The 25935-nt window shown below is 42.9% G+C and overlaps 1 protein-coding gene across 6 annotated transcripts in view; it reads right to left on the bottom strand.

Moving 5' to 3' along the window:
- Nucleotides 1–25935, bottom strand: part of ankhd1 (ankyrin repeat and KH domain containing 1) — a 29241-nt gene that overhangs the window by 2361 nt on the left and 945 nt on the right. The window contains exons 2-35 of one of the 6 annotated variants that reach the window (XM_008293202.1): nucleotides 22927–23080; nucleotides 15655–15778; nucleotides 15322–15469; nucleotides 15022–15169; nucleotides 14702–14935; nucleotides 14467–14561; nucleotides 13768–13923; nucleotides 12211–12292; nucleotides 11760–11951; nucleotides 11522–11631; nucleotides 11167–11254; nucleotides 10160–10287; nucleotides 9906–10049; nucleotides 9683–9785; nucleotides 9281–9543; nucleotides 8837–9124; nucleotides 8321–8744; nucleotides 8059–8198; nucleotides 7840–7951; nucleotides 7564–7709; nucleotides 7318–7460; nucleotides 6703–6916; nucleotides 5676–5851; nucleotides 5389–5551; nucleotides 5201–5296; nucleotides 4982–5098; nucleotides 4712–4880; nucleotides 4397–4596; nucleotides 3897–4258; nucleotides 3491–3643; nucleotides 3106–3255; nucleotides 730–2305; nucleotides 431–617; nucleotides 19–144 (exon numbers count right to left, since the gene is read on the bottom strand). In XM_008293202.1, coding sequence (XP_008291424.1) covers nucleotides 19–144; nucleotides 431–617; nucleotides 730–2305; nucleotides 3106–3255; nucleotides 3491–3643; nucleotides 3897–4258; nucleotides 4397–4596; nucleotides 4712–4880; nucleotides 4982–5098; nucleotides 5201–5296; nucleotides 5389–5551; nucleotides 5676–5851; nucleotides 6703–6916; nucleotides 7318–7460; nucleotides 7564–7709; nucleotides 7840–7951; nucleotides 8059–8198; nucleotides 8321–8744; nucleotides 8837–9124; nucleotides 9281–9543; nucleotides 9683–9785; nucleotides 9906–10049; nucleotides 10160–10287; nucleotides 11167–11254; nucleotides 11522–11631; nucleotides 11760–11951; nucleotides 12211–12292; nucleotides 13768–13923; nucleotides 14467–14561; nucleotides 14702–14935; nucleotides 15022–15169; nucleotides 15322–15469; nucleotides 15655–15778; nucleotides 22927–23080 — 7111 coding nt within the window. Of the gene's footprint in view, nucleotides 1–18; nucleotides 145–430; nucleotides 618–729; nucleotides 2306–3105; nucleotides 3256–3490; nucleotides 3644–3896; nucleotides 4259–4396; nucleotides 4597–4711; nucleotides 4881–4981; nucleotides 5099–5200; nucleotides 5297–5388; nucleotides 5552–5675; nucleotides 5852–6702; nucleotides 6917–7317; nucleotides 7461–7563; nucleotides 7710–7839; nucleotides 7952–8058; nucleotides 8199–8320; nucleotides 8745–8836; nucleotides 9125–9280; nucleotides 9544–9682; nucleotides 9786–9905; nucleotides 10050–10159; nucleotides 10288–11166; nucleotides 11255–11521; nucleotides 11632–11759; nucleotides 11952–12210; nucleotides 12293–13767; nucleotides 13930–14466; nucleotides 14562–14701; nucleotides 14936–15021; nucleotides 15170–15321; nucleotides 15485–15654; nucleotides 15812–22926; nucleotides 23081–25935 lie in introns of all 6 variants that reach the window. The other 5 variants (XM_008293201.1, XM_008293200.1, XM_008293199.1 and 2 more) reach the window with 5 other exon arrangements.

The following is a 25935-nucleotide window of genomic DNA, read 5'->3' on the forward strand; positions in this document are numbered from 1 at the left end:
AGTGTGTTAGCGTGGTACCTGATGTGGATGCACTCCATGGATGAGGGGAAAAGTGCTGTCTGCTGAACGAGGGCGTGCCAACTCCTGTGTGACCGTGCAGGTACACGGGGCTGCCAGAGATACTGGTGGCATAGCTGGTCAACGCTGTGGACAGTAAAAGAGACACTTCAGTATAGAGCAAAACCGTACCTCAGAACTTCAACGTACTAAAAAAAAATAAAATACAAGGTCTTATTTGTTAAGCGTCATGTCAGCACTATGCTACATTTTCTCATGTGAATCTGCATTTATCAAATTTAGTTGTGTATATACTGTCACTACCTCAGTTTTGATGTTGTTAGTTTAAAAACTGATTACTAGTCTCAAAGAAACAAACCAAGCTAAATAAACATCAGAAAAAGGAATGACAAATCAACCAAAAAATTCATACCGATGGGGCTGTTGACCATCCTCTGGGAGGCAGAACGATAGCCAGGGGCTTTGGAGCTGTCTGGAGGAGGTGGAGGCATCATATTCTCCATCTGGCCCATGCTCATATAGGCTTGTGGGGCTGAATATGACTGATCTGGGGGTGACCGAGCAGGCAAATGGCAACCCCACACCTGACTGTTTCCCACCTGCAGAAAACAAACATAATCAATAAGCAAAATGTAAGCGAAGCCTGTGCTTGTCATCTGTTACAGGTAATGTCAGGCTCATCTTGATACTGTGAAGGTTACTGAAACTCACCTGGCTATTGTTGTCAAAGATGCTGCTGAAATTGAAGAGACCTGCAGGACCGAAGTTGGGGGGTATCTGCTGAGGTTTGCCTGAACTGGCGACATGCTGCATCTGGGAACCGTTCATCATCCCTAGATTAGCAGAGACCTGAAGGGAGCCTGGAGCCTGGGCTTGGGTTTGGGTCTGAGCTTGTGGAGGCAAACTTGTTGGTTGGGACGTCTGGTTTTGGGTTTGTTTCGGGGGTTCCTGCTGAGCGCTGAAGGGTACAAACACAGACTGCTGTTGCTGCTGCTGCTGCTGTTGCGTCTGCTGCTGCTGCTGCTGCTCAGGAAGGGAATAGTAAGGCCCTGGTGGCTGCATACGATGGGAGACTCTGGGCGCAGGGGCTGAAAAGTGGGGAACAGTGTTGTTGGGGTGTGCAACATTGTGTGAGAGGACAGGAGGTGGTGCTGAGGGAAGGTGAGAGCTGGGTTGTGGGTTGAGGTGTGGTGGTGGAGCCTCTGTGGATGGTACAGAGGAGGGAGGGGGAGGTAACTGCTGTCTAGGCTCTGGCTTGGGAACTAAAGCCATGGCAGGGGCAGTGAAACCCACGGAGTTGATGCTCTCACTGACAGAAACAGGCTGGTTCTCTACAGGTAGAGAGGGCTTGTCCTTTCCAGGAGGGACAACGGCACTGGGCTCCGATTTAGTTGGTTGGATGGGGGGCTGTGAAATAGGTCCGACTGACTGCTGAGGGGCATTAGCCGTGGTTGTAGTGGAACTGTGATGTGCAGGAGAACCGGTGCCTCGTACGGTATTGCTGCCACTACAGGCAGTGGCAACAGACACAGGGGTGACGCCGGCAGGCTTGGGATCAGGGGTGAAGAGCTGTTTTCTGACGGAGGAAGGAGTGGGGATGCTCGGCTGGGGATTATAGGGAGTAGGATTCTGGGTATGAGGCGAGGCTGTAGCTGCAGACGTGTTAGGAGCACTGGTGGTGGTGGTGTTGGTGGTCGTGACTGAGGCTCCTGAGCTCGCTGTGTTGCTGTGCTCACTATGAGTCGAGTTGGGTCTGGCCTGGGCCCCAGTGCTGCTGGTTCCTCCATTGTGTTTGGGGGAGCTGTTAGCGCTGCCGGGACTCACAGGACGCACAGGGAAGGGTCCCCAAGTGCTGGCGGCCGGAGAGAAGGTGCCGCCAAACTGTGCCATGGGGAGACGAGGGTGTCTGATCTGATGCATGGTTTGAGCAGCCAGTAGCGCCAGCTGAGGGTGCGCGTACGCCAGGGGCAGAGACACTGGGAAAGGCTGCCTGACGTTTGAAGACAGCCCCTTCCCAATCTTTCCCCCAGCCTGTGAGGAGGATGAAGACGAGGATGAAGAGGGTTGGAACGAGACGCCTGTTGAGGTGACCAATGAGCTCAGAGCCTTTGGCCCTGTGGTTGAACCACTGGTGGCCCCTGTAGTACTGGGGAAGGAAGCTGAGGTCGTTTTAGAGCCTGGGGCCCTGATGTGATTACGCGGAATCAGATCCTCAAGCTCTTTGGCTGGGTCTTGGATTAGCGCATTGATCAGCTGAACTGCATACCTCGTAGACTCCGTGCCACCTCTGAAACAAAACAGCATACTTTATTCAGAATGTGTTTTTGTGTGTAACAAATCAGAAGTAATGACATGTTTAATTCTGCTACAGTTCTGCTACGAGCCAAACTGTGCCCCTTTCAGAGCCTCACAGTTGATATTTACCGCCTGTCAGCACTGATAAATGCAACTGTCAAGACTGTTTTTACAGAGAACAAATAAGTTTAAATGTGGTCTGGTCATTGTTTTTTTAGTATGTTTCACTACAGTTAAAAGTCAAAAAGTTTGTTTTTTCAGTGTTCTGAAACATGCAATTAAACCAACTGCTGCTGATTAAAGTCCTCGGTCTGTTTCCTGCTGTTCTTTGCATTTAGCTTTCTTATCATAACTCGAGTGTCTTGGTGAACGGGAAATGTCTTGACCTACATTCTAGCAATGGCAAATGTGCATGTTTGCTGTTTTCATTAGAACAATGGCCTAGATAGAGGCACAATGTCCAACAAGGGCTGCACATTAAATATTTTCACTTCGTGTCCCATTGTGTCCACCCAAAAATAAAGAAAAAATATCATTTTTATGTGAAAATTAGTACTAGACTATACAGATGTAAAAGTGCAGATCATATTATTCCACAGTTAAATTTGTTGATTTTCTACTTGCAGTGCGTTTGCTAGTTTATATGATGTAAAGAATGATAAATCTAAAGCACATGTCGCACTATATAACATTTTGGCATCTAAAAAGGACTGGCATGCTTTAGTCATCCAACCAACTGCTATATTTAAGCTGTAATGGTGTTTACAGTCCACCAGAGGGCATTATTTTTACCTTATGGTGATCATTCTCTCTCCGTTCTTGTCTTTCTGTTTGTCCACGTCAATATGAGCTCCTGTCACGTCCTGTATGGCTGTGATGTTGCAGCCGCCTCTGCCCATGATCCGAGACACAACGGAGGCTGGCACCGACAGCTTCTTTGATCTTCAAAAGAAGCAGTAAAAACTGTGGCTTTACATGTGTGCTGTGGTGACTGTGCTCTATTTTTACTGATAGATAAATCATGAACAGACATGCAAATTTAGTACTTCTTTCTGTAAACATTGCACACGCATGCTTTGTGTGTGTACAATGCACAGCACAAGTTCCATCTGACACTTAAAAAAAACATTGCTCCTCTTGGAAATGTGTGCATATGAAGTAAACTTTGTGAACTGACCTTCTGACAACCTCTTTCCAACCTTCTTCTCTCTTCTGGCCTCTCTTTGGACTTGTGAGGCTGAGCTTACTGTTGGGTGAGGTGACAGGAAGAACCATGGTCTTGAATGGAGAGGGCAAGGAGTTGGAGGTGGAGTCGCTTGCGTCTGGAGCTCTGAGACAAAATAGACAGAGATCAAGTTTAACTGGCGCACAGATATGATGTGACATACTGAACATATGATCTGTTATCTATAATGTTGACTGACACTGGCTGAAGTGATAATATATGTCGGCAATGTAACAAATCTCACAGCAAGTTCACATAAGTATCACTTTAAAGCTCAGCTTGTTCTCCCCAGATGAAGTTAAACAGATATATAGTGAATTTCAGGTGATAAATGTGTTCTGCTTCACGAGGGACTCACTTTTGCGTCATTTTTGAGATGGACACTGTGACCTTATTGTCCATTTTGCCGTCAGTCTGCGGCTGAGGACAGTGTCTCTTCTCTGGGCCGGGAAGGAGGGCCTGGGACTGGGCTGCTCCTGAGGAGGGGGCTGAGGATGAGGAGGAGGAAGAGGAAGAGGAGGAGGAGGAGGAGGCGGAGGAGGTGAGGTCAGGGAGGTAGTTGAGCTCCTGACTCTTGCCACCACTGCTGCTGCTCTCACTGGCACAGTCGGTGCTATCCAAGGGGTCAGAATCGCTGTTGCCACCTGCCACTCCCCCACCCCCACCCCGTGGCTCACCGTGGATCTTGTTCTTGTCAGCCTTGTGCTGTGCTAGTGCAACCTAAAACAAAAGTGCACAATTATTCATCCATAAGGGCGTTTCTAGTCTGAATATGAAAAGACAGGACAATCAAATATACCAAAGCATTATGAATCAGGAAAGACCAACTCCAGCATACATAAAAGCAGCAGTGCCTACCTGTGGATCCTGTAATATGATGGGTTCGTTGGGCGCTGAATCCTTGGTCTTGTTCTTTTTGTTCTTACGATTGGTGCTTGGGGTAGTGACCACACTCGCTCGCTTTTTACCAAAAGCTGTAGTGAAAGTGGTGGAGGTGGCAGATATACCAATGGTGGTGGTGGTGGTTGCACTTGGAGGTTCAATAGGAACCTCTGTTTCTGAAGGGGGACGAATTCAGAGAGCAATTGTTATCAACCAAGTCATTCCAGAAGGATACGTCTTTCAATATTACAGACTTACTTATTCAAGGCAAGACTGTTAAAAAAAAGTTACCTTCAGCTGAATCCTCCTTCTGCTCCTGCATCTCAGAGGACTCCTCCTTGGTTTTCTGCCCCTCCTCTTCCTCCTGCTTCCTCTTCTGCTCTTCCTTCTTCTTTTTGCGCTTTTCCTTCCTCTTCTCACGCTTGGCAGCCAGGGCCTGCTTCTTGCTCTCCTCTCGGGACTGTTAGACACAACGGAGTCGTATGAAAAAACATCCTCATCCTCACATAGTATTCAGAATGCTTTTTCCTCCCAGAGCACAGCCATATGGACGGAAATTACCTTCTCCAAGTCTAACTCCTTGAGGAGAATGCTAGCGTTCTTGTTGGCTTCAGCTGCCTGCTGGTCTTTAGCTTTGACGATGGTCTCCATGCACTGGTGACACTTCTTCAACAGCTCCTGCAGGCAACACTTGAAGTTATTGCTCTGCTAATATGCCAAGTACTTCTGATACGTCAATAGCTGTAGCAACTCTCGACTGAAAGGGAAATTGATACCTACCTTGTCCGCGATGGTGGCGATGTATCTCATGCACTCAATATCCGAAGGGAATTGGTTGACCTCCTTCACAAGATACTGCACCACCTTCACATGACCCTAAAATGTGAAGTAAAATGTTTAGCAAAAACAGGATTGCCAAAATGTAGCACGAAACACAAAACGATATCAGGTTTTGGTAAACTGTGCACCTTGCGAAAAGCAGCCATGAGTGGAGTAATCTTGCGGTTGTCAGCTGCATCCACATCAGCACTGGCATGAACCAGGAGCTGGACCACGTCAAAATGACCACCGTTAGCCGCCAGCCAGAGGGGAGTGTTCCCTTTCTTGTTTCGTACGTCAATATGAGCACCCCTGGAAAGAAAGAAGCAAGTGTTGCCATGATGAATCCAAAAAAAAAAAGCTACCTAGCTAATAGGGTTGAGGGACAGGACAAATGCCCCGGCAATTGATAACAGAAATGGGTAAGAGCAGTCACCTGTTGATAAGCAGCTCACAAAACTTGTAGTGGCCCTTGTCGGCAGCGATGGTGAGGGCAGTGTCTCGGGATGAAGGAACAGGGGGAGCGTTGACATCGGCACCTTTGTCCAGCAGCACTCGGCCCACCTCTGCGTATCCTCCTGAGGCTGCCTCCATCAGAGGAGTAAGACCAGTCTGCAAGAAGCAAGGAATCAGTTAGCAAGATGGCCAGTGGATATACCAAAAACAAAGGACCAGATTATCGATTGCTTTTTTTCTGAGGCAGACAGTGCCTTGTGCTTTCTCCAGCATTACACCTCTGAACCCCAGGCAGTTAGGCCATTTTATTTGTGCCTGTCACATTTTTACTCACTGTGGGCTCATTTTTCAAGGCAATACAAAGTCCTGCACCTCTACAAAAACAGCAAGTCATGGGTAGAAGTAGAGATAAATCAAAAATGTATTCTGTGCAGTATAAAAGGCATAATGCATCACAAAGAAATAAGAGAAAAAAAAGGAAGTTAAATTTCTTTGATTTGGCTCCAGATGTTACTAATACTGGAAAAATGGTAATTTTACACATCAGATACTTTATAACTCACATTTTGAATTTGTTTTAATTTGTTTTGGCACTAATGTCTTCACAGTTATGGCGAGGGGTCCAAAATGTTTAGTTTTTAACCGAACCTGTTTAGAGCAAACTGCATTTTTAAAGAGAGATAAAATGATTTTGATAAATTATCACAATACTAAGGTTGGATTTGGTCAAGTCTTCAGACAGAATGGCACCTTACAGGGAAGTAGCTCAAAGACAGTAGAAAGCCTGGCAATTCTTTCTGTGTTCACAGCTTCTGGTTATCGCAAATGTAAGTTGGGCGATTTAAAAAAAATATTACATCTTTCAAATCCACTGACTGGCTCTGGGGTTCAGAGGGTTAATAACAGATAAACAGAGACTTATATGAATGAATGTAGATTGACACCCTGTGATAAACATAAATTAATATTAAATCGCATTCGTGAAAGTCCATCTGTCCACTCCTCACCTTAGCACGATGCTCTACGTTGGCCTTGCGATCGAGCAGTAGGCTGACAACCTCAGCCCGCCCCTGAAAGCAGGCGAGGGTCAGAGCTGTGTTTCTGTTGGTCTCAATCTGGGCGTTGATGTCTGAGCCCATATCTAACAACAGCTTCACTGCCGGCACATGACCATTCATAGCTGCCAGCATAAGAGGAGAGATTCCCAGCTTACTGCCAGTCCTGTTGAAAAAGTAAATAAATAAATTAGTGACCAACAACATAGAGTCCTTGAGTATTTGTCATGGTTTTAGTAAATACTGTCAGGTAATTGCAATGTGGCACCTCAATCTGTATTTTCAGTTTCCCCAGAGTTAAACACATCCCACAGTATCAGCAACTATAGAGCTGCAGTTGTGTTAGTGCTTTATTGTTTCCTTAACATCAGATATAAGTCAGCGGTAATCACTACACTGCTACATCTGCTGGGTGCTAAAACCCAAATGCAACTTTTACAGAATTGCTGTATCGCTTTAGGAGTGAAAGCAATGGTATCAAACAAACAAGGAGCTTTTAGCCTTAGGTTTAAAGTAATATGGGAGAATACATGGCCACAACTGTACATTCTGGTTCTTGTCGCTCACCTGGAGTTAATCTCAGCTCCAGCATTGAGGAGTATCTTGATGATGTTGACGTAACCCCCAGAAGCAGCCAGGCTAAGAGGCGTGTAGTCTGAAACATTGCGGTGTTCCTTATTGGCTCCCCGTAGCAGCAGCAACTCAACGACCTGTCCAACAAAAAAACGACAGTTAAGTAACACAGCTAACACCAGAAACACATAGAACAGAGAGCGCTTATTGTGATGGTGAGCTGAAAGACATTGTGCTCACCTCCTGGCGTCCCCCAGAGCAGGCCAGGGAGAGGGGTGTGTCTTTGGTTCTCTCTGACTGAGCCTCAATGTCACCCCCTTTATCCAGGAGCACCTCAACCACACCGACATGGCCAGCAGTGGCAGCCAGGATAAGAGGAGTAAAACCTGCGGAGAACAATAAAAGTGAGGAGAGGTTTTTGTTAAACGAAACACCTGCTGTGAATTAAAATCCCTGTCACAGTTTCACATTGTTCAGTGTTTTTCTTATGACCATCTTATCATTGCTATTCTATACCTTTTTTGTCCCGGTGCTCAATGTTGGCTCCCCGTGCAATCAGGACGGACACAAGCTCCTCGTGTCCTCCTGCGCACGCCAGCGTAAGTGCTGTGTCATGGTTACTCTCCGTCTATGGGGAAAAACAACATTTTTTAACACAATAACAGACTTAGTGCGTAAGTAAATGTATTCATTTGCATTTGAGTTGTAAGTTGTCACATTGGCCTTGTGTCTTACATGTGCATCTATGTCAACAGAGGGATAGAGGGGCAGGACTGAGGGGGGAGAGGCGATGTTTGCGGGCGTCTGTGTGGGCGGCTGGGACAAGGGTGTGGGTGAAGTTGTAGTGTTCAGCATGGGCACGCGACTGCTCACAGCTGCAACAGATTAAAAAGAAAAAATCCAAACATATAGGTTAGTTTTGGAGTAAATTTTTTTGCAAGCGTTTAGTCATTAGTGAGCAAAAATTCCAATCTCCTGCCTCCAGATATGCACTTGCCTGCCATGATGTCGTCCAGTGTGTCTGTGAGCGTCTGTGCAGGTGTAGCGACCATGAGCCCATCTGGAGCCTGCTGAGGTATCATTCCTGGGCCTAAACCAGCCAGCTGCTGACCCTGACCTTGCTGCTGCTGGCCCAACATCTGCTGCCCCACCAGTACCCTCTGCAGCTCTGGGCTGGTACTTCCTGGGTAGTCTGCAGGGTTGTAGTCCGGCAGGGGTTGGATCGGGACGAAGGCAGCCTGAAGAGGCGGAGGAGGAGGCTGGGGCTGAGTCTGCGGCGAAGGGGGCAGAGGAGGCTGCTGTGGCGGCTGTGGATCATTCCTGTAAAGGATTGTGCCCACCTGAGGAAGCTTGGGGTAATCATCCTCATCTCCATCTGCCTCTTCCTCCGAACCCTCCTCTTCATCGTCATCTTCCTCCTCCTGAAAACAGTTACAAACCACCTTAAGTCTCTGGGGTCCACAAACACATGGTAAGAGAACATCAGAAAAAAATTAATTACTACGAATTTCACCTCTTCCCCTTCCTCTCCTGGCTGATCTTCTTGCTCCCCATCTTTGTTGGCCTCTTCATCTGTGTCCGAGCCAGTGTGTAATTGGGCGCCCGGCGTGATTGGAAGTGGCCCTGGAGCAGACGTCGTACTTCCAGGCCCCGGGCCCGGTCCCTGGCTCTGTCCAGCCTCCTGCTCTTCCTTTAAGCCCTTTGCCTCCATGTACTCTTTGGTGAACTGTTGCTGTGTTTTCAGCTGCAGCTGGCGCTCCACCTTCTGCAGCTCCTTCAAGATTTTCTTCTTTTTCTGCACCTAAGTAGACAACAGCCACATCCTTGTTTCATACATTTCTGTCACTGTGCTGTATATGGGAAAATGGCATTTAGGTGTGAATCGTTTTCTAAGGTAATGTCTGTCTTACTTTGGATTTAAACTGAGTTCAGATCTTAGGTGGAAGATGAGTTATACCTGCTCCTCTCGGCTCTTCTTTAGCTCCTCAATCTTGTCTTTGGTGAGCGGCTCCCCCTGAATGAGCTCTAGCGACTGTAGCTGGGCCTTCTCAATAGCGCTAATTCTCTGGCCCAGCTCATTCAGCTTTCCCTCTGTTTCCTCCACAATGCACTCTAGAGGCTGGCACAAGTGGAAGGGTGGCAGAGGCTCTGCTTCAGGACCCCGGCCAACCGAGCTGGGGACACCAGGCTGAAGGGCTGCCTGTCTCTGTTTGGACGTGCCTGAATTTAAACAAAGACAAGGAGAAGTATTTGTTGAGAATGGGTTAACAATATGACAACAGCTACATGGCTTAGTGTGGTCTGCAACTTCATTTCTCAAGTACAGCTGTTGGCAGAAAGGACTCATGGCAATGTTTACCTTTGCTGGAGACGGGTGGGGGCGTAGCGATGTTTGATGGGGCTCTGTCAGGCTCCTGAGGGGGCACTACCATGGCGAGAGCTTGGAATGGGACACGAGGAACCTGTCATGATAGAGGATGTGTTAGGCTTAAGTGAAAAAAAAACAGCTACAACTTGCAAGGAATAGATCCATTTCCTGGAAGAACACTGAAAAAAAATGTATAGGATATTGTAGTATGTACCTGAGAGGCGTCTTGCGATGGGGGAGTGAGCTGGGAAAGGTCAGGGGCAGGGACAGACAGGATGTTGTTGGGGTAGTCCAACAGGTAGGAAACCACATTGGTGTGGCCACCCTTAGCAGCTTCTATCAACATTGTTGAACCATCCTACAAAGAGAAAACGGGACATGGTTTTCGTGGTGTGTCATTATTTAACATACAAATGAGCAGAATTATTCTCATAAACTGGTGCTAATCTGTCAGGTAGTGTGCATTACTTTGAGTCTGTGTGTAGGATCTGCTCCATGTGCCAGCAGCAACTCCACCACAGCCAGATGCCCTCCAGCACAGGCCAGAGACACCACTGTGTGATCATTATTGGCAGTAGCTCTGTTCACATTAGCACCTAGACAGGAGAAGAACACAGATAAACACACCAATTCACAGCATATGAGATTCATTAAGGATAAGTTATATGCACAACCAAGTATTCATTCATTAGGATGGGTGAGCCAACAAAAACATGAAAACATTTCGATGAGTAAATTTACTAATACAAGTAATACACTGCATAGACTGCAAGTCTATCAGTACAAAATACACTACATGAAAATTAGCAAAATGTTCATTCTTCAATTCTTTTAGACCCTCCATATTGATAAGGTGATGACGGTAAATCCTTCTGGGATGAAGCATCTTCCAGTCAAATTGCTGGAATCAATACAATCCCATTTTAAATGCATTTTTAAGTTTGTGATCTTTTTGTAGAATGATATCATTATTTACTAAAGCAAATTACTCTTTGCATGGACTGAGGAGCTGCTTTACATCTATTCCTCTCACAAGTATGTCATAGACAAACAATAAAGTTGCACTTTGATCATAAATTTACCAGAAAGATTATGAAACTGCAGTGATCTATTCCAAAGAGCAGAAAGTATCGTTGGTTTGAAAGTGAAAGACAAACTTTGTATCATGACACAAGGAATGACTATGTAAAAGGCCAAAGAGAGTTCATGGTTTTACATACGAAGGTAACTGATACAATGGCGTAAACAAGATAAACAAGGAAACATGTCCTGCATAGTTTAAGGCACTGAACTGAAGTCACAAGTGTATCAAATGGCCAATTTTTGCTTGTGTGAACAACCTCCTTCTTGACAAATCAATTAAAAAAAAAAAGATACTACAGTTATCCCTTTAGGAGGATTAGATTAAAACAAATAGTGATTTCCAAAAAAGTGTATTTCATTTGATTAACCTGATCAGCTAGTCAATAACCCACCTTTGCTGATAAGAAACTGCACAGTACAGAGATGTCCTGCCCTTGCTGCCTTCATCAAGGGCGTCCGCCCTCCTTCAGACTCATGTTCCTACAGGACAAAGATTAAGATGCATTTGTTATGTTCAGTGTTGAAGTCGTATAAAAGGGTTATTATTTGGGCTGACCCAGGGAAAAAAAACAAAATGCTGGTTTAGTTATATCTAACCTTGCATTTCCCAATAGGCTATGTACAGGTAAATCAAATGACATTTGCACACAAAGGACTAGGACTTCAATAGGCATTTGTTCTGGAGTCGGTGTTATCTAAACCTATGTAAATCGTCAGTGACAAAGCGGACTAAAGAGTATAGCGTACCAAGTTGGCTCCAGCCTGCAGCAGCACATCCGCCACATCAGTGTGCCCGTTCTCACACGCATACGTCAACGCTGTGTCACCCGTTGCTGTGGTGGCGTGAACGTTGGCTCCTGAATGGCAAAACCAAGAGATTAGGCGTGTAAGCACCTAGGTATGACTAACACGTTTTTAATGCACCTAAGCACGCCTCTTTGTTCTCCCAGATCTGCAGCTTCTTGACTTCACTTTTCTTGCTCACCCGCAGCCAGAAGGTATTTGACCAACTCCAGATGGCCTTCCTGTGCAGCCTCCATTAGAGGAGTGGAGCAGCCCAACTCAATGTCGGCCCCTGCCTTAATGAGGAAGTCAGCCACTTCCAAGAAACCTCCACAACATGCAAGAGTCAAAGCAGTCTCCTGGGTCTCCTCTGTCTGGGCATTGATGTTAGCACCTGGACAACAGAACAAAAACAGTTACTGACTGGTCACTGGTTTCAAAAAGGGCAAAACATGCATACATCACAAGACAATAATCATGCCCATATCCCTTTACAGTCTCCTTGTTCTATTGGTTCCCCTCTAAGAAGCAGAAAAACTCAAAGAGACGACTGACCACAGTCAAAGCAATCCAAACATGGCTAAACTATTCACTAGGATGGCATTTGACATTAGGTTTCCATTTCCCATCATGTAAGAACAAAGCTCTCATACCTTGAGCCAGCAGCAGTGCTACCATCTCCTCATGGCCTTCTCTGGCTGCCTCCATCAGGGGTGTGTAGCCCTCATCATTTACCTTGACAAAAACAGAAGCATCAGCAAATGAGAAACGGTAAGGCTGAGCATGAATTATAGCAACTTGACTCTGTAGTATGAAAACTGGCTTGATGTGATAAGTTTTTAGTTCAAAACATTAATAAATGGACTTAATTATGGTAAAATGAGAGAAAAAAAACAACTTGTATATAGCATGTATTTTTCTGCAGAGACATTTAGTGATGTTAGCATGCTAACCAGCTAGACCCGGCCATCCCTTTTGTTTTCTTTTTTTTTCCAAAATGACACTGTATACCTCCAGACACAGTCTGACTCATTAGATGTAGACTGCAGGTACAAGCCTGCCACTGGCTTTTTCCTCCTCTTCCACTAACTATGTATTACCGTTTTGAAAATCCCCTTCACTGTGGGAAAGAAGCAACAACCTCCAGGCAGCAATCTACACACTGAAAGTTTTGCACATGATCTCCATTGAGGCAGCGCTGGTAGTTTTTTTTTTTTTTTCCCTCAATGAATTACCCATGTTATTCACAGTGTTAGCCTTCCTGCATGAAAATGTTTCACATGCCAACTCCTCTGACACTATTTTGAGGGGACACCATTACCGCATGCGTTACCTATTTCTGCCCAATACAATTGGGACTGGTTTGAACAATACAAACAAGCAAGAGCATTGTTCCCCCTATAAAAGACTACATGGCTACAATCCCGTCATGCCTGAACCTTGACTGCATGTCATTCACCTGTACTTTTCTACTACATGTCCTGTCTGTCTTCACTGTCACTGTTTAATAAAGCAAAATTAAGTCAGTGTAGCATCTAGACTGTTCTCAGTTCTAAAGAAGAAAAAGTACCATTGGCCAGAGGGGATGCTGTTCTAACCTCAGGGTTCTCCTCTATTGTACTGCGAGCCTGGAGGCCCAGCAGGCCTAAGCTGACCTCCTGCTGAGCCAAAGCATCAGGGAGAAGTATTTTTTAAACTGCAGTTAATGTAGAGTGGCTCAGTTAGAAACCGATAAATTGGATGGAAAGCCCACAAGCGAACAAGCCCAGCCTGGGGTTGAAGTGCAGCAAGCAAGCAACTCATCCGAGGTACAGCTGTGCAACCCGTCCTTGTTAAGTTATCACAGAAACTATAGGATGCTCCCTTCTAACTTAATGCTGCCATCCGTCTGTTGCTGGCCCGTCTCAAACATGCACCTTTAAGTCAATTTTGCTATTCCATGTTTTACGTAAAAAATAATGAAACATTGCTATTTTTGCTTGCTCTACACCTTAAGTCTGTCCTGTAGATTATCCATAATCCATAAATTTAGTGCACTGTATCTCAATAGTATCAAGGCAGTATGAAGACATTTCTTCAAGAAAAAAAAATCCATCTACAGCGACATAATTTTAACTTAGTGATACAGTTTCAGAAAGAAAACTGCAAATTGCACCCACTACTTTTTTTCCCCCAAACTTGTGTTTATAGATGTCTGCGTCTTTATGTACCTCCTCCAAGTTGGCTCCTCTCTCTATGAGCAAGGCTGCCAGCTCCACGTGTCCTCCACAAGCTGCGAGGGTGAGGGGCGACTCAAAGGAATCGGCTGGCATGTTGACCTGCGCACCGCTGTCCAACAGCAGCCGCGCCACCTCCACATGGCCGTCCTGGGACAGCGAGACACACAGAGAATGTAGAGATAAGCACCTGAATAAATATGTGATATCATTTTCCAGTTAATCTAATAAACAGTACGCAGAAGTCTGAGACCTCCCACTTTACTTTGAAAATAGGGCAAAATAATTCAGTAACAAAACCTGATAAAGATGAGGCTTTCTGTCTGCGTTTTTTTTCTCCATTTAGGTACACAAGCAGTTGACTGAATTCTGCTGGGAGCTCTGTTGAAATGCTTGGACACTGAATGAGTGCTGCTGTTTCTGATCTTTTTTTTTTTTTTTTTAAGCTTAGAAAAGACTTAATTGATTTGAATTGATTTTAATGTTTGATCTGTACGGTGAAACAAAAGGTGGCTTCAAATATATAAAAATATTACTGCCGCTGATGACTAAAATGGAAAATTGACATTTTACTAAAACTAATGCATTATTATTTAAAAGAAAGTATCCAACTATCCAAACACCAGAAAATCTGGTGTCTTAACACAAGTGTTCTGTGTGAAATGAGAAGTTAGGTTTGGGTCAGATGCTCACCATGCAAGCCTCCATCAGTGCTGTGTGCATCTCATCTGTTTTGTGTTCCTGGTCTGCTCCAGCCTCCAACAGAAAGCGCACCATGTCCAAGTGACCTGCAGAGGTCAAACACACAAAATCCATTTTCCTCACTTTTTTACCGCTGTTCAAGTACCAGTCAAGGGGATGTTAAATGACACAGCCCATACAAAAGGTAAGTAAAAGGAAACATATACACTACATTGGAGGTTCTGACCTTTGTAGCAAGCAAGTGTGAGAGCACTCTCCTTGAACTCATTGGAGTGTGTGTTGATGCCGGCGCCATACTCCAAGAGTACCCTGGCCACCTCTACATGACCAGCACTGGCCGCCTCCATAAGAGGTGTGTGTCCGTTCTCGTTGTGGTCCTCAATGTTTGCACCCTCTTTCAGCAGCACCTTCACCACATCCACGAAGCCACCAGCACATGCATACGTCAGAGCTGTGTTGCCTGGAAAACAGAGGAGAGATTAATCTGACTGCAAAACACACAGAGTAAAGGGAAAATTCCTAATTCGAGAAATTTGTTTGTTTTACCTGTAGAGGACTGTGCATTAACATCTGCCCCATGGACCAGAAGCAGTTTGACGATGTCCACATAACCTCCGCTGGCAGCAGCCATAAGTGGCGTTATGTCCCCCTTGATGCCCCGGTCCTCCACATTGGCATGCATGGCCAATAAAACCTAAGGATGAAGTATGACATAAGGTCACGAAACACATGGAGGCTATTATGTTTGCTTTGCAGAGAGGTTACATCATTGTGGAGACACTGCACACTCCAAACATGTACATCATTATTACATTAAATCCCACTCCAGTCATTGCTGCTCCATACCTGTGCAAGTTCGTAGTAGCCAGCCGAGCAGGCGAGGCACAGCAGGCTCTCCCCTTCCTCTGTGTGTTCATTGACGCTCCGTCCCTCATCCAGCAATTTGCGCACAGCGTTGACATCCCCATCGGAACACGCCTCCGCTAAACTACGGCTGAAAATAACCAGACTGCTACAATTACTGCCACTGTGACAGGTGAACACACATACGCCTCACAATAAACACAATCACTTCTGCTGAATCTCCAAATGCACATACATGCATGCAAATGTACTGTAAATGCAGCTGAGATTTGACAGGAGAGGAATGAGTATGTACAGTTTGGGCGAGATACATACTTGTCGGCTTGGCCGGCGTTGAGTGTGTTTTCAGCTCTCATACGGGTCAGGGCGGCTGCAGCCTCGTCCAGGGCACAACTCACAGATGACGTCAGTCGGCGTAGCACCTCGGGGTCTGCAAAAGCTTTACCATCGGCAGTGGACAGTTTACCGATGCCTGCCGAACACCAAAAGGGCAGAGGTGCATAGGGCAATGCAAACCACAGGGGAGCACAACCACACCAGACCAGATGAAGAAGCAAGTCCAGTCCAGCCAATCCAATCCAGGGTTAGTAGCAGCATACACAAAGAGGGGGGAAAAAAAAAATCACACACAGAAAACACACACAAGCATTTGTTAATACGGCTTAATATATAGTTTCACTACTTTAAATGCAACATCTATCATTCAAAATTCCCTGATCGCTGTGAAACAGTAAGGCACAAAACAATATCCACTGGGCAACAAAAGGTAAATGTATATGTAGCTCAGATCTGTGTCCAACTCAAAGAAATGCAGTGACAGAGGTGAAGTTAGTAGCTATACTACTCAACATAGGCTCAGGCTGTTAGGTTGAAAAAAAAAAGTCTCATCCTGTGTGAATTATAGATGGGTAAGAGGCAGTGAATGTGGGAGAGACAGAAACTGGAGACAGTGGTCAGCAAGAAAGAAGACCGATGAGAGAAGAATGTGTTTGTATATTTGTCATAAAAGAGAACAGAAAGCCAAAAAGGGAAAGAGAGGCAAGAGCAAGCAATATGACAACAACATATTTTGCCAATGGCCTACATTTAAGGATCTCTTTCAGAAGACGGAACAAGGAACATTTTCCAACCAACAAACCATTCAAGCGTTTGTGTCTGAGTATGGCTGCATATGTTTTCCGGGTATGTGTAAATATAAAGCAGGAACAGTCGAGAGGAGAAAACAAAAAGTGTTGGCTTTGAACTTTTCAGCCTCAGCTTGACCTCATCCATTAGCCAGCAGAAGTGAGCGCTAGTCCTTGAGGTCCTCTGTTGTCACCGCTAGGCCTGTGACTCGAGCTAAACTTAGTACAGCTCTCAGACGAGGATTTCACAACGGTCTCCAAGGCACAGGGGAAGAGGTCGAGGAAGTTTATCATTAATGTTTTACAGCGTCATGTTTATGTCAAAGAATGCAAGTTGACTGAACCAAACAGACTGAGCGCAGATCAAGGTTTGATTTACTGTAAATAACTCAGATGGAACAAAGAATGATCTATCCATGCATTACCTATACACCACTTAATCCTCACTAGGGTCACGGTGGGGCTGGAAGAATTATCTAATGGTGATTTTATTTTTTACCTTCTTTGAGTGAAACCATGACTGACTACAGCTGTAAATCCCATTTTAAATAATAACCGACCTTCACCTATTTAGGTCCAGCTCTTTCGTAAACAGTGAGCTCCCATTGAGGTCAAGACTCAGTGTTTTTCTTTAACTGAAATTGGTTACTGGCTAGCCACTGAGTTGCCAACACCCACTGTACCACCAACACACTATGCAATCAGAATACACATTCTCATCTGAGTTGTAAATTAAAATTTTTGCCAGCGTTTGAGATAAGCCAACGTAAGTCAACATGAAGGGTCACTATTTTACTGAACAAAGGCAGTTGGCGGTGTTGTTTTAGCATTAGTGAATCAACGTTTCTATCTATGCAGTGAGTCTCATGTTGCTAATTGCTCACTGAGCAGGAATGAACATGTTGAATCTTTTTCGTCCAATTCTCCACAGCATACTAGCACGAGGTATTAATGCTAGCTAGATCTTGCTTTTGAGAAAGGCTGTAAAGGAATCACTAGCTCCAATGTGAATGCTACACAATGTTTGGATCCACAAGAAAAAAAAAGAAAATCCAAGATCCAAAAAATAGGCATTCACATTTTAAAAGATGCCTCAGAATTCTTTCCTTCTTATTTTTATTCTCTTAACTTACATGGTGTAAACACTGTGTGCTTACCCACAAGCACCTGCTCCTGTCCAGCTCCACCCAAAACCCCTGAATGTTTACACAAACAACATGGTCTTCTATCCAGCTGTACTAAAAAAAAATGTGTCAGGACAGGTGTGTAACCCAAATGTTAACTCACAACACACTACAGTCACAGCACTCTGCCAGCATTAATTCTTAGACATGCAATCAAATGAGCAACTACGCCTAAGGGTCACATGTGACATTCAATGAACCTAGTACTGCAGTTTAACACCCTCACAACAATCCTATTCTGTATCACTATGGGAGGAATTCATTGCATTTTGGGTCAAATCTAGCAAGACCATTGCTGGTGAGCCTTGGCTAATGCCTTATTGTAATTTCTCGAGTTAAATATAGTCAGTAGAGTTACATTACAAAGTTAAGCACTGAGGTATAAGAAGTGTACTGAAGTCCTGTTAACCTTGTATGTTGTTGCCACTTGTTGGAGATGATAAACGCTTCTCAACTACCTCACTGCAGAAATAAACTGGTCAGTAAGAGCCGCAGATCTTAAAAACACGACAGTGTTGTATGAGATTTGTATTTATCTGCCAGAGAACTGTCATCTTCTTTGAGTTACTGTTGTTTTCCATTTGTCTTTTGTCATAGTAATTACTTTTGGGAACATTTATGTAAAAACTGAACTGGCATTTTAATTCCATTATCTGTTATTTTTGGTTACTTTTATTAGATTTTATATATTATGCCATCAAATAACTTTTTTTTCTTTTTCCTTTAAATTGTCGTAATAAACGGACGCATTTTGGTACAATACTTTGAATTATCTAAGTTTGCAAGAGCCTATATCCGTAAAGTTAAATGTGCTGCATGTTTTCTGTCAGTGTGACAAGAGGGCGGCCCCTGAAAAGTTAGGAATATTGGAGTTTGACAGTGTTAGATTAGTGTGCAAAATCACGGTTTGACAGAGCTCCTGTAAAAGGCAGACACAGTGACTGCCAAGACATGACAAAAGGTAGGAATTAAATCTAAGGCTGACAATATAATAGACTGACCTTTCTACTAGAGGCAGCATCATGACAGCGTGCCCACATGATCTGAATTTCCAACACAGAGCAACAAAGGAACCACAAACAGAAAAGCGTTTCAGCACTACAAGTACACTGTGGAATAAATGCTGTAAACTATTTTGTTTAGATTCACTGATGCTTCCCAAAGTGCTTTGGGTTTGCCCATGAGACCTTACAGCAGGGTTCATTCACATTTTGTCCAGTGGATTTCCATGACTCCTCCCTGGCTTTGAACCAACTTTCAGAACTGACCATTCTGTGGTTTCCATGCATACCTGAAGCACATGCATAACAAATTAACCACAAGAACTCCCATCTACATATGTAAGGAGGCAGACTGGGAAATAATTCAAAATATTGATGACCATTCGTTTTTGTTGTTGTAATGGAAGTCCTATGATGTGATCATTAGATTATATGTTGTCATTCTAAAATTTCTGCTGCCCAAATGAATGCTTCAAAAACATCAAACTAAACTATAGATCAGAAAGTCTCTGTCAGACACATTTAAAGAGTTTGGTCCGGTGGCAAGCGTAACAGTGGAACAAGGCTCTCTGCACTGAAAATCTATTTGAATATTTTACATTAATTTGCATACATCTGGAGCAATGCGATATAATTATTAATGTCTTTGCTATTGTTCTCAACCATTACCCAATCCATACAATTTAACTCGTATACTAAAGAAAGAAAATTACAAGAACGACAGCTTTGCTGCACTACAGCTGGCCTCCGACTTTCGGTGAATGAAGGATGGAAGATGTTTTGTGCATCGCAGCAGGCTGATCTTTGAACAAGTGAGAATCACCTTGCATCTTTGCAGCAACGCTATGATGGTTACCAGAGCCCACTGCAGCCAGTCAACGTGATGCGTCTATGTCCTCTGAACGCTTATCAGAGCGGCTCACTCAAGACTTGTGTGTGTGCTTCTGCCGTTGTGCTGACTTGATCGAGCTCATACCGTACAGAAGTCACACGAAAGTCTCTATGTATTTGTCATATTTAATACTTATTAGGCGCAGTCTGCTACAGGTGTACTTCATTTAACACTATTTTCCAGCAATCTTATTTAAAGGAAATTTACCACACTGTACATTTAGAGGCAACAGCTTTAGATATATAAAATATATTCTTTGTTCAACCAATAACTTTCTCACTTCAGTGATTAATAGCTACTTTATGTGGAGATCTTTTTCAGTGATGTAAAGTTTGCAGGTTAGGGTTGGAAAACAGAAAAAGAGATGTAGCTCAATAGCTCATTATCTGTCTGCTGAAGCACAAGTCACACTTTCGGTGTTCATCAGACCTGCAGTGTAAACATGATAAATCCACATAAATCCTTATATAACACTGTCTCTCCCATATTACTGAAGCCAAATATATTTTTTTACACAATCTACATTTTGTGTGGTCTTTTCAGAGCACTGGCATGAAGTATATTTGTCCATAGGTAGCCTGCTATGTAGAATAGATGTCACTCCAGACATGGCGACGTAGCCTGTTCACTGTGGCCGACAACACCTGTGATCATCATGCCTGAGCGATCATTGCTGCCACTCGACGCAACAAATTGATGATAATTCAATTGTGTTGAAGCATTTATAAAAATATTTTCCATGACTTTTCCAAAACTGTAACACTTTGATGCTTTCACATATTTTTCACAATTATATGAACCCTATTATAAACATGTTTGATGCATTTCTTCATCTTTTTCACCCTGTTGAATGTTTTGTTTCACGTTTTCACACTTGTATTGTTTATGACGGCTAGCAGTCGTCTTCTCTCTTATAGACACACTGCTATATTTTACAGCACAACCAACAACTGTTGATATGTTCTACCAGTTCCCAACGTCAGCAGACGTGTCTCATGTCACCCCCATGCTTGTGGTGTATATGTGCCTTCTTTAGCAAGCACGACTAGAGCACCATATACAAACGATTTAGGGACATGTGCATCACACCATTGCTCTACAGCACCATTTCCATGGGGTATATGGAAATCTAAATTTATGACAACTATCATAATCTTTAAAGGAGGGACACTGTGCATGAGTGAGAGGGGGTTACAGGCACTTGGAAAGGGGGAGTCTGTCTATTGACATATTGGTGGGCTGGCTGTAAATAACTGGTCTGAAATTGATGCCAGTTTAGGCCATACACACATACACACTCAAAGTATTAAGATTCCCTCATTTTTTGGACACTTTGTTGTGCTGCAGATTGAATTCTAAATGGATCTTGACTCAACTAACCTTCTGAAGAGAATCTTGTCATTGCTTTCAGACTGTATGAAAAATAATTCTAAAGCGACATGAGGGCTCTTAGCCAAAAAGTGCACATTCACCAACTAAGGACAAAACAGACGTCCTTCAGCTAAAGCTTGCAGGGCATTAACAACGCATTAAAAATGCTTATGTTTTGGCTTGTTACTGTCTAAAATTTAAAAAACAAAACAATCATAAAAGCATCACATACTAAAGCCCTTCTTAATTTAAAACAGTCTAAAGTGGCCATTAGGTGAACAGAATAGCCTCTCAGGAAGACTTTTGTTAGTCTTTGCTCCTGTTAGTGACCGTATTCGCTTTCTGATTCAAGCTTTTACAGTTTGTGTTAATTTTACATACATTTCCACTGTTTTTGAAATGTTTTGCTCACTTTACATATATATCACCCAGGAAAGAGAAAAGAAAATATGAGCCAGGCTCACCAAAGTATGACCAGTGATAACAGTAGCCATCATTAATAATCCATGTGTGACTTGTCTCACATCTTGCATTTGTTATAATTAAGTCTGCTGTGCATTTAAAGCCTGTTTACAACACAAAATGTTTGATGAATCAAACCAGCAACAAAATACAAAGCTATATTTTAAGCTTTTTAACCTGATGACAAATGATGTAGTATTTACAGATATTTTTCTCCCTACTGCACTGCGTATCCTTAGGCTAGTAACTAGTAAAGCCAGTTCAGGTTAGATGAAATATGTTTGACAGGTGATAAACTTAATGTCTAATACTATCTTTAGCTTTTCTGTGAAGGTCGTCTGTAAGTCTGTAAACTTTTGTGCCAGAAGGTTTGGACAGCGGCTCATCAACCCCTACATGAGGAAGATGCTTAAGTTTGACAACCATATGCAAGTAGCAGGACAGTGTGACATTTTAGTGTTTTGCTCTGTACCCCAGAATAATGGGCTAGAAATGTAACAATGATACAGTAAGTATAAAGGTTAAAATGCCTTATTCCAGCTTTACTCTGAAGGTGTTTATATTTACATCAAATTAACAGCGTGGGAACTCTTAATTTAATGTGGATGTAAACACATGTTCAAATCTGTCTTCTAATTTTAGGCGATTAAAATGTCTTCAAAATTTTAAAATAGCCTCATACAAAATCAACATACTAAAATATTTAGTTACAAATCTTTTAATAGAAAAGACTGCCTAAAGTCTATGGCCCACAGATATCCTCCGATGCTTAGCATCTTTTCAGGTGATGGTCTTGACAGGCCTGGTATTTGGCTACTTTGTTCATGCTGAGCATGAGGAGAGGCTGGTCAACTCTTGTTGTTACAACTACTGCACACAAGCACTCCTCTCTCTGCTGATATTATTCAAAGACAACACAGGAAACCGAGAAAACAAATATAAGAAAAAGCTTGCTATTATTACTAGTATTATTGTACACAGTCTAACAGAACTTAAGCACACAGATCATGTAAGTTAGCACCCCTTCTGTTCAGACTAGCCAGAGAGAAAGGGGAGTAGAATGAGATTAGCCATTAGCTGTTCAACACAAGCTCTGTGCATGCTGTGGAGGCTCAAGCATGTTCCAGCGTTAATCTGCATGGCAGTGTTCACAGACCCAAACGAGGCCAGGACACCCAGCCTTAATGGATTAATCTACACAGACCTTCTTACACCGAGATTACAAGTTCTAATCAAACTAATTTATCCAAATCACTTTCAAACTATCTGCTCATATGATACTTACAGAAATGTCAGGTTCTCTTTATTCTAATTTCAGCCTTAGGCCTTCAACGATGTAAGGCCGCCACTTTTATAAGGATTACAAATGGGATTGGGAGAAAAAAAAACTGAGGCAGAAAGGTGTGGTTGTACTTGTTTAAAGTTACTGTATGGTAAAGCACAAAGCAAGCCTGGCTGCACCAAAATGGGTGTGGCCAATAAAGTGTTGAATACTTTCAAATTAACATATGTCAGGTCTTAAGCTGAATTAGGTTCAGACGAGGCAGTCATACCTGCAGCTTCCAGAAGAGCTTCAAGTCGAGCCTGTGTCTCTGGATCAACAGTCCTCAAATCTACTCCATCTGTGGCGCTGGACAAAAGCAACTCTGACGCTGTCTTCATAATGGGGTTATCCAGGTCCTCCTGGTCCAAAATGAATGACTCCACCTGGACGAGACAGAGAAGGGCCAGAGACAAATGTTTATTTCTTTGAATGCTACTTTCAAGTTAGTTGTGATACAGCTTAGTATTTGACATGTAAGCTATCTTTAAAAAAAAAAACAAAGTAGACCTGGTCCACAATAAATGGCATCCATCTTGTTCAGTATTTGTGAAAGAGAACTAATCAGTAAGTGTGAAATAATGTAGAAACATGTTGTTTAAAATATCCATTATTGTTTACATTACAATGTACACAAGTGGCCCTACCTACACATGCAAATACGTCATCTATAAAAAAAGACTATGCATGTTGCTCTTGTTTATTTTCCTTTTTTTAATATAAGGAAAGCAAATAGTAGCATAGGGATAAGAGTCAAAGCTCAGGAATTGCTATGCCAAGGAATTACAACTCCTGCACACAGACAAATTCAGCTGAGAGTCAGCTGCCCAAGTACAGTGCCACACTCTCATACCTGAGCTTGAGCCCTCTTGGCTATCATGTATCATAATCTGTAGTACAGATAGTTTATTCTTCCAAAAAAACAAAAAAATATTCAGTGTGATCTTTACTAATACAAGTGACATTTCACTTACTACTCGCCTTAGCTGTGGCATGAATCAATGTTTTATTTAAGTGTGACTAAAGCTTCAGTTAATATTCCTTAACATGTAACTTGCAGCTATGTTCACATGTCATAGCAAAGTGGCATGAAAAGACATAACTGCATGTCGATGTCTGCCAACATATAAAAACATCATGTTTTAGTCGTCTATCTATAAACATTAGGATATGTAAAGAATGTACATAAACCAGAAAACAAATTAAGAATTTAAACAAACATGCTATCTAGAAGAAAATGTAAAGTTGACTTGTTTCTTTTGAGTCAGTCTCAGATTAAATGTTTGATGTTTGAATTCACACAGATTTCCAAACTGGCTTCCTAACTGCATCACAAATAGCTGTAAAGATACTGATATTTTGTAAACAGGTGGAATAACTCTCAAAGCTAGCCTCACATCACTCTGTCAACTAATATCTCTGTAAATCCCTACAATAAAAACTGCCAGTACACTAACCCAGAAAATATAAATAATCTCTACAGAGGCCAAATTAAAATTACAGGTTAGTGTAAGAAGATTAATTTAAAAAACAATTATCAGCTCACTCTTTTGGGGGAAAATATTCTGTTATATACTTAGAGGAGCATCTTATTAGCACCTGAGTTTATTGACTCCACATACGATGAGTGATTTAAACAGTTCCTCACATGTGACTTTCTTAAATCTATACAAACATTATGCTTTTGAAAGAAATGTTAAAGTCAATCATAATCTTGTGGAGTACACTTGCTATACAGATTAGCTACACTGACAAGGATAAATATCACCGATATTACAACCAACTCGGACAAACAGACTGTCTGGAAGGTGACATTCTTAAATAATTGTACATTTAGAATAACTAACAAATCAATGTCAGTCTACAGTTTGCAGAACAACCTCTGACAAAACCTGAGAAACTAACAATATCTCTGTAGGTCCATGCATAAGCTGCATCTGGCTTACAGGGTCCGGCCCAGAGAGCAAATGTTTGGACAGAGTTAGCATTCTGCAAAGTGCAGGAATTCAGCTATACGGTAGGAACGCAAAGCACAACATCCCATGGGGGATGTAGTTCTACAAAGGCCTTTATAATCAACAATGGATATCAGTCTTCACTATTAATGAACTACAGTTCCCAGAGTGTTGGTATCCACAGAGCTGGAAAGGCCTAGAATGGCATGTGCTTAATCCTGGGAGTCAGATTTTAGCTACTGCCCAGAGGAGCGAGTTCTCCACTGGACTACAACACCACAACAAATACTCCTATTCAGGATAAGACAGAGTAGACTGGGTGAGTGAAGAAACATGACACAGAGGCCATACATTTTGACTCAATGAAGTTGTCTGAGATGTAATTGCCAAATTTGATATTTTCCTCTTCTTCTTCTGCAACCACATAGCTGATGCTCAGACAGGAATATATGGCCAGTGGCCTAAGCTGACATCCTTAGTTGTCCGTCAGGGCTGTAGTGCGTTTGACACAGATACTCCTTTAGATAGATATTAGTGAAGAGACAGCTCAACAGGTAAAGTCCACTCCTCAGCACTGCCAGTTTGCTCCACACCCAGAACTATTTAATGATTGTGTCAATAAACATCACTAAATAGTCAACTAGCATTTAGGTTTTTGGAAAAATATCAAACCCAGACCTTTAACAGGTTTGTCAAAATCAAGTATTTGTCATCTAGTAGTCCAACAACTTCCTTTTCATTTTCTGCTGCTGTCATATGACGAGGTAAACTCAATTACATGACAATAGTATAGCTAAGAAGTCCTAATAACTTTAAACTGACTGCTCGCATTAAACAAAGCATGCAGGGGGAAAGGTTTAGATATTAAATGGCATTGGGTTGGTCCAACTGGTAATCCTTAAGAGTATTTTAGACAGAATCCCGCAAGAATTAGCTTGTCACGCTGTCATATAAAAAGATGACTTGGGTTGACGTATCAAATTTGTGCTATGGAGAAAATATTTACACATGATCCTTGCATCCGTCTGAGCTGATATAAAACATATCTTTAAACAAGTATGTTTAACTGAGATGAGGAGATGCCATCACACCTGTCCTCGTGTGTGACATGGAAAGTTGGACACCTCTCAACATGAACTCAAGCTGCTCTCAAATGTGACAACGCAAATCAAGTTGACAGTGGCGGTGGCCATCTGACCAACACAGACGTAGGATGAAAAAAAAGCCAGCTAGATTATTTGTCAACACCGACTGTGATAAATTCGAGTAGCACCGCCAGGAAAATC

The sequence above is a fragment of the Stegastes partitus genome, unplaced genomic scaffold (assembly GCF_000690725.1).
Source record: "Stegastes partitus isolate 25-593 unplaced genomic scaffold, Stegastes_partitus-1.0.2 Scaffold865, whole genome shotgun sequence".
Lineage (NCBI taxonomy): Eukaryota > Metazoa > Chordata > Actinopteri > Pomacentridae > Stegastes > Stegastes partitus.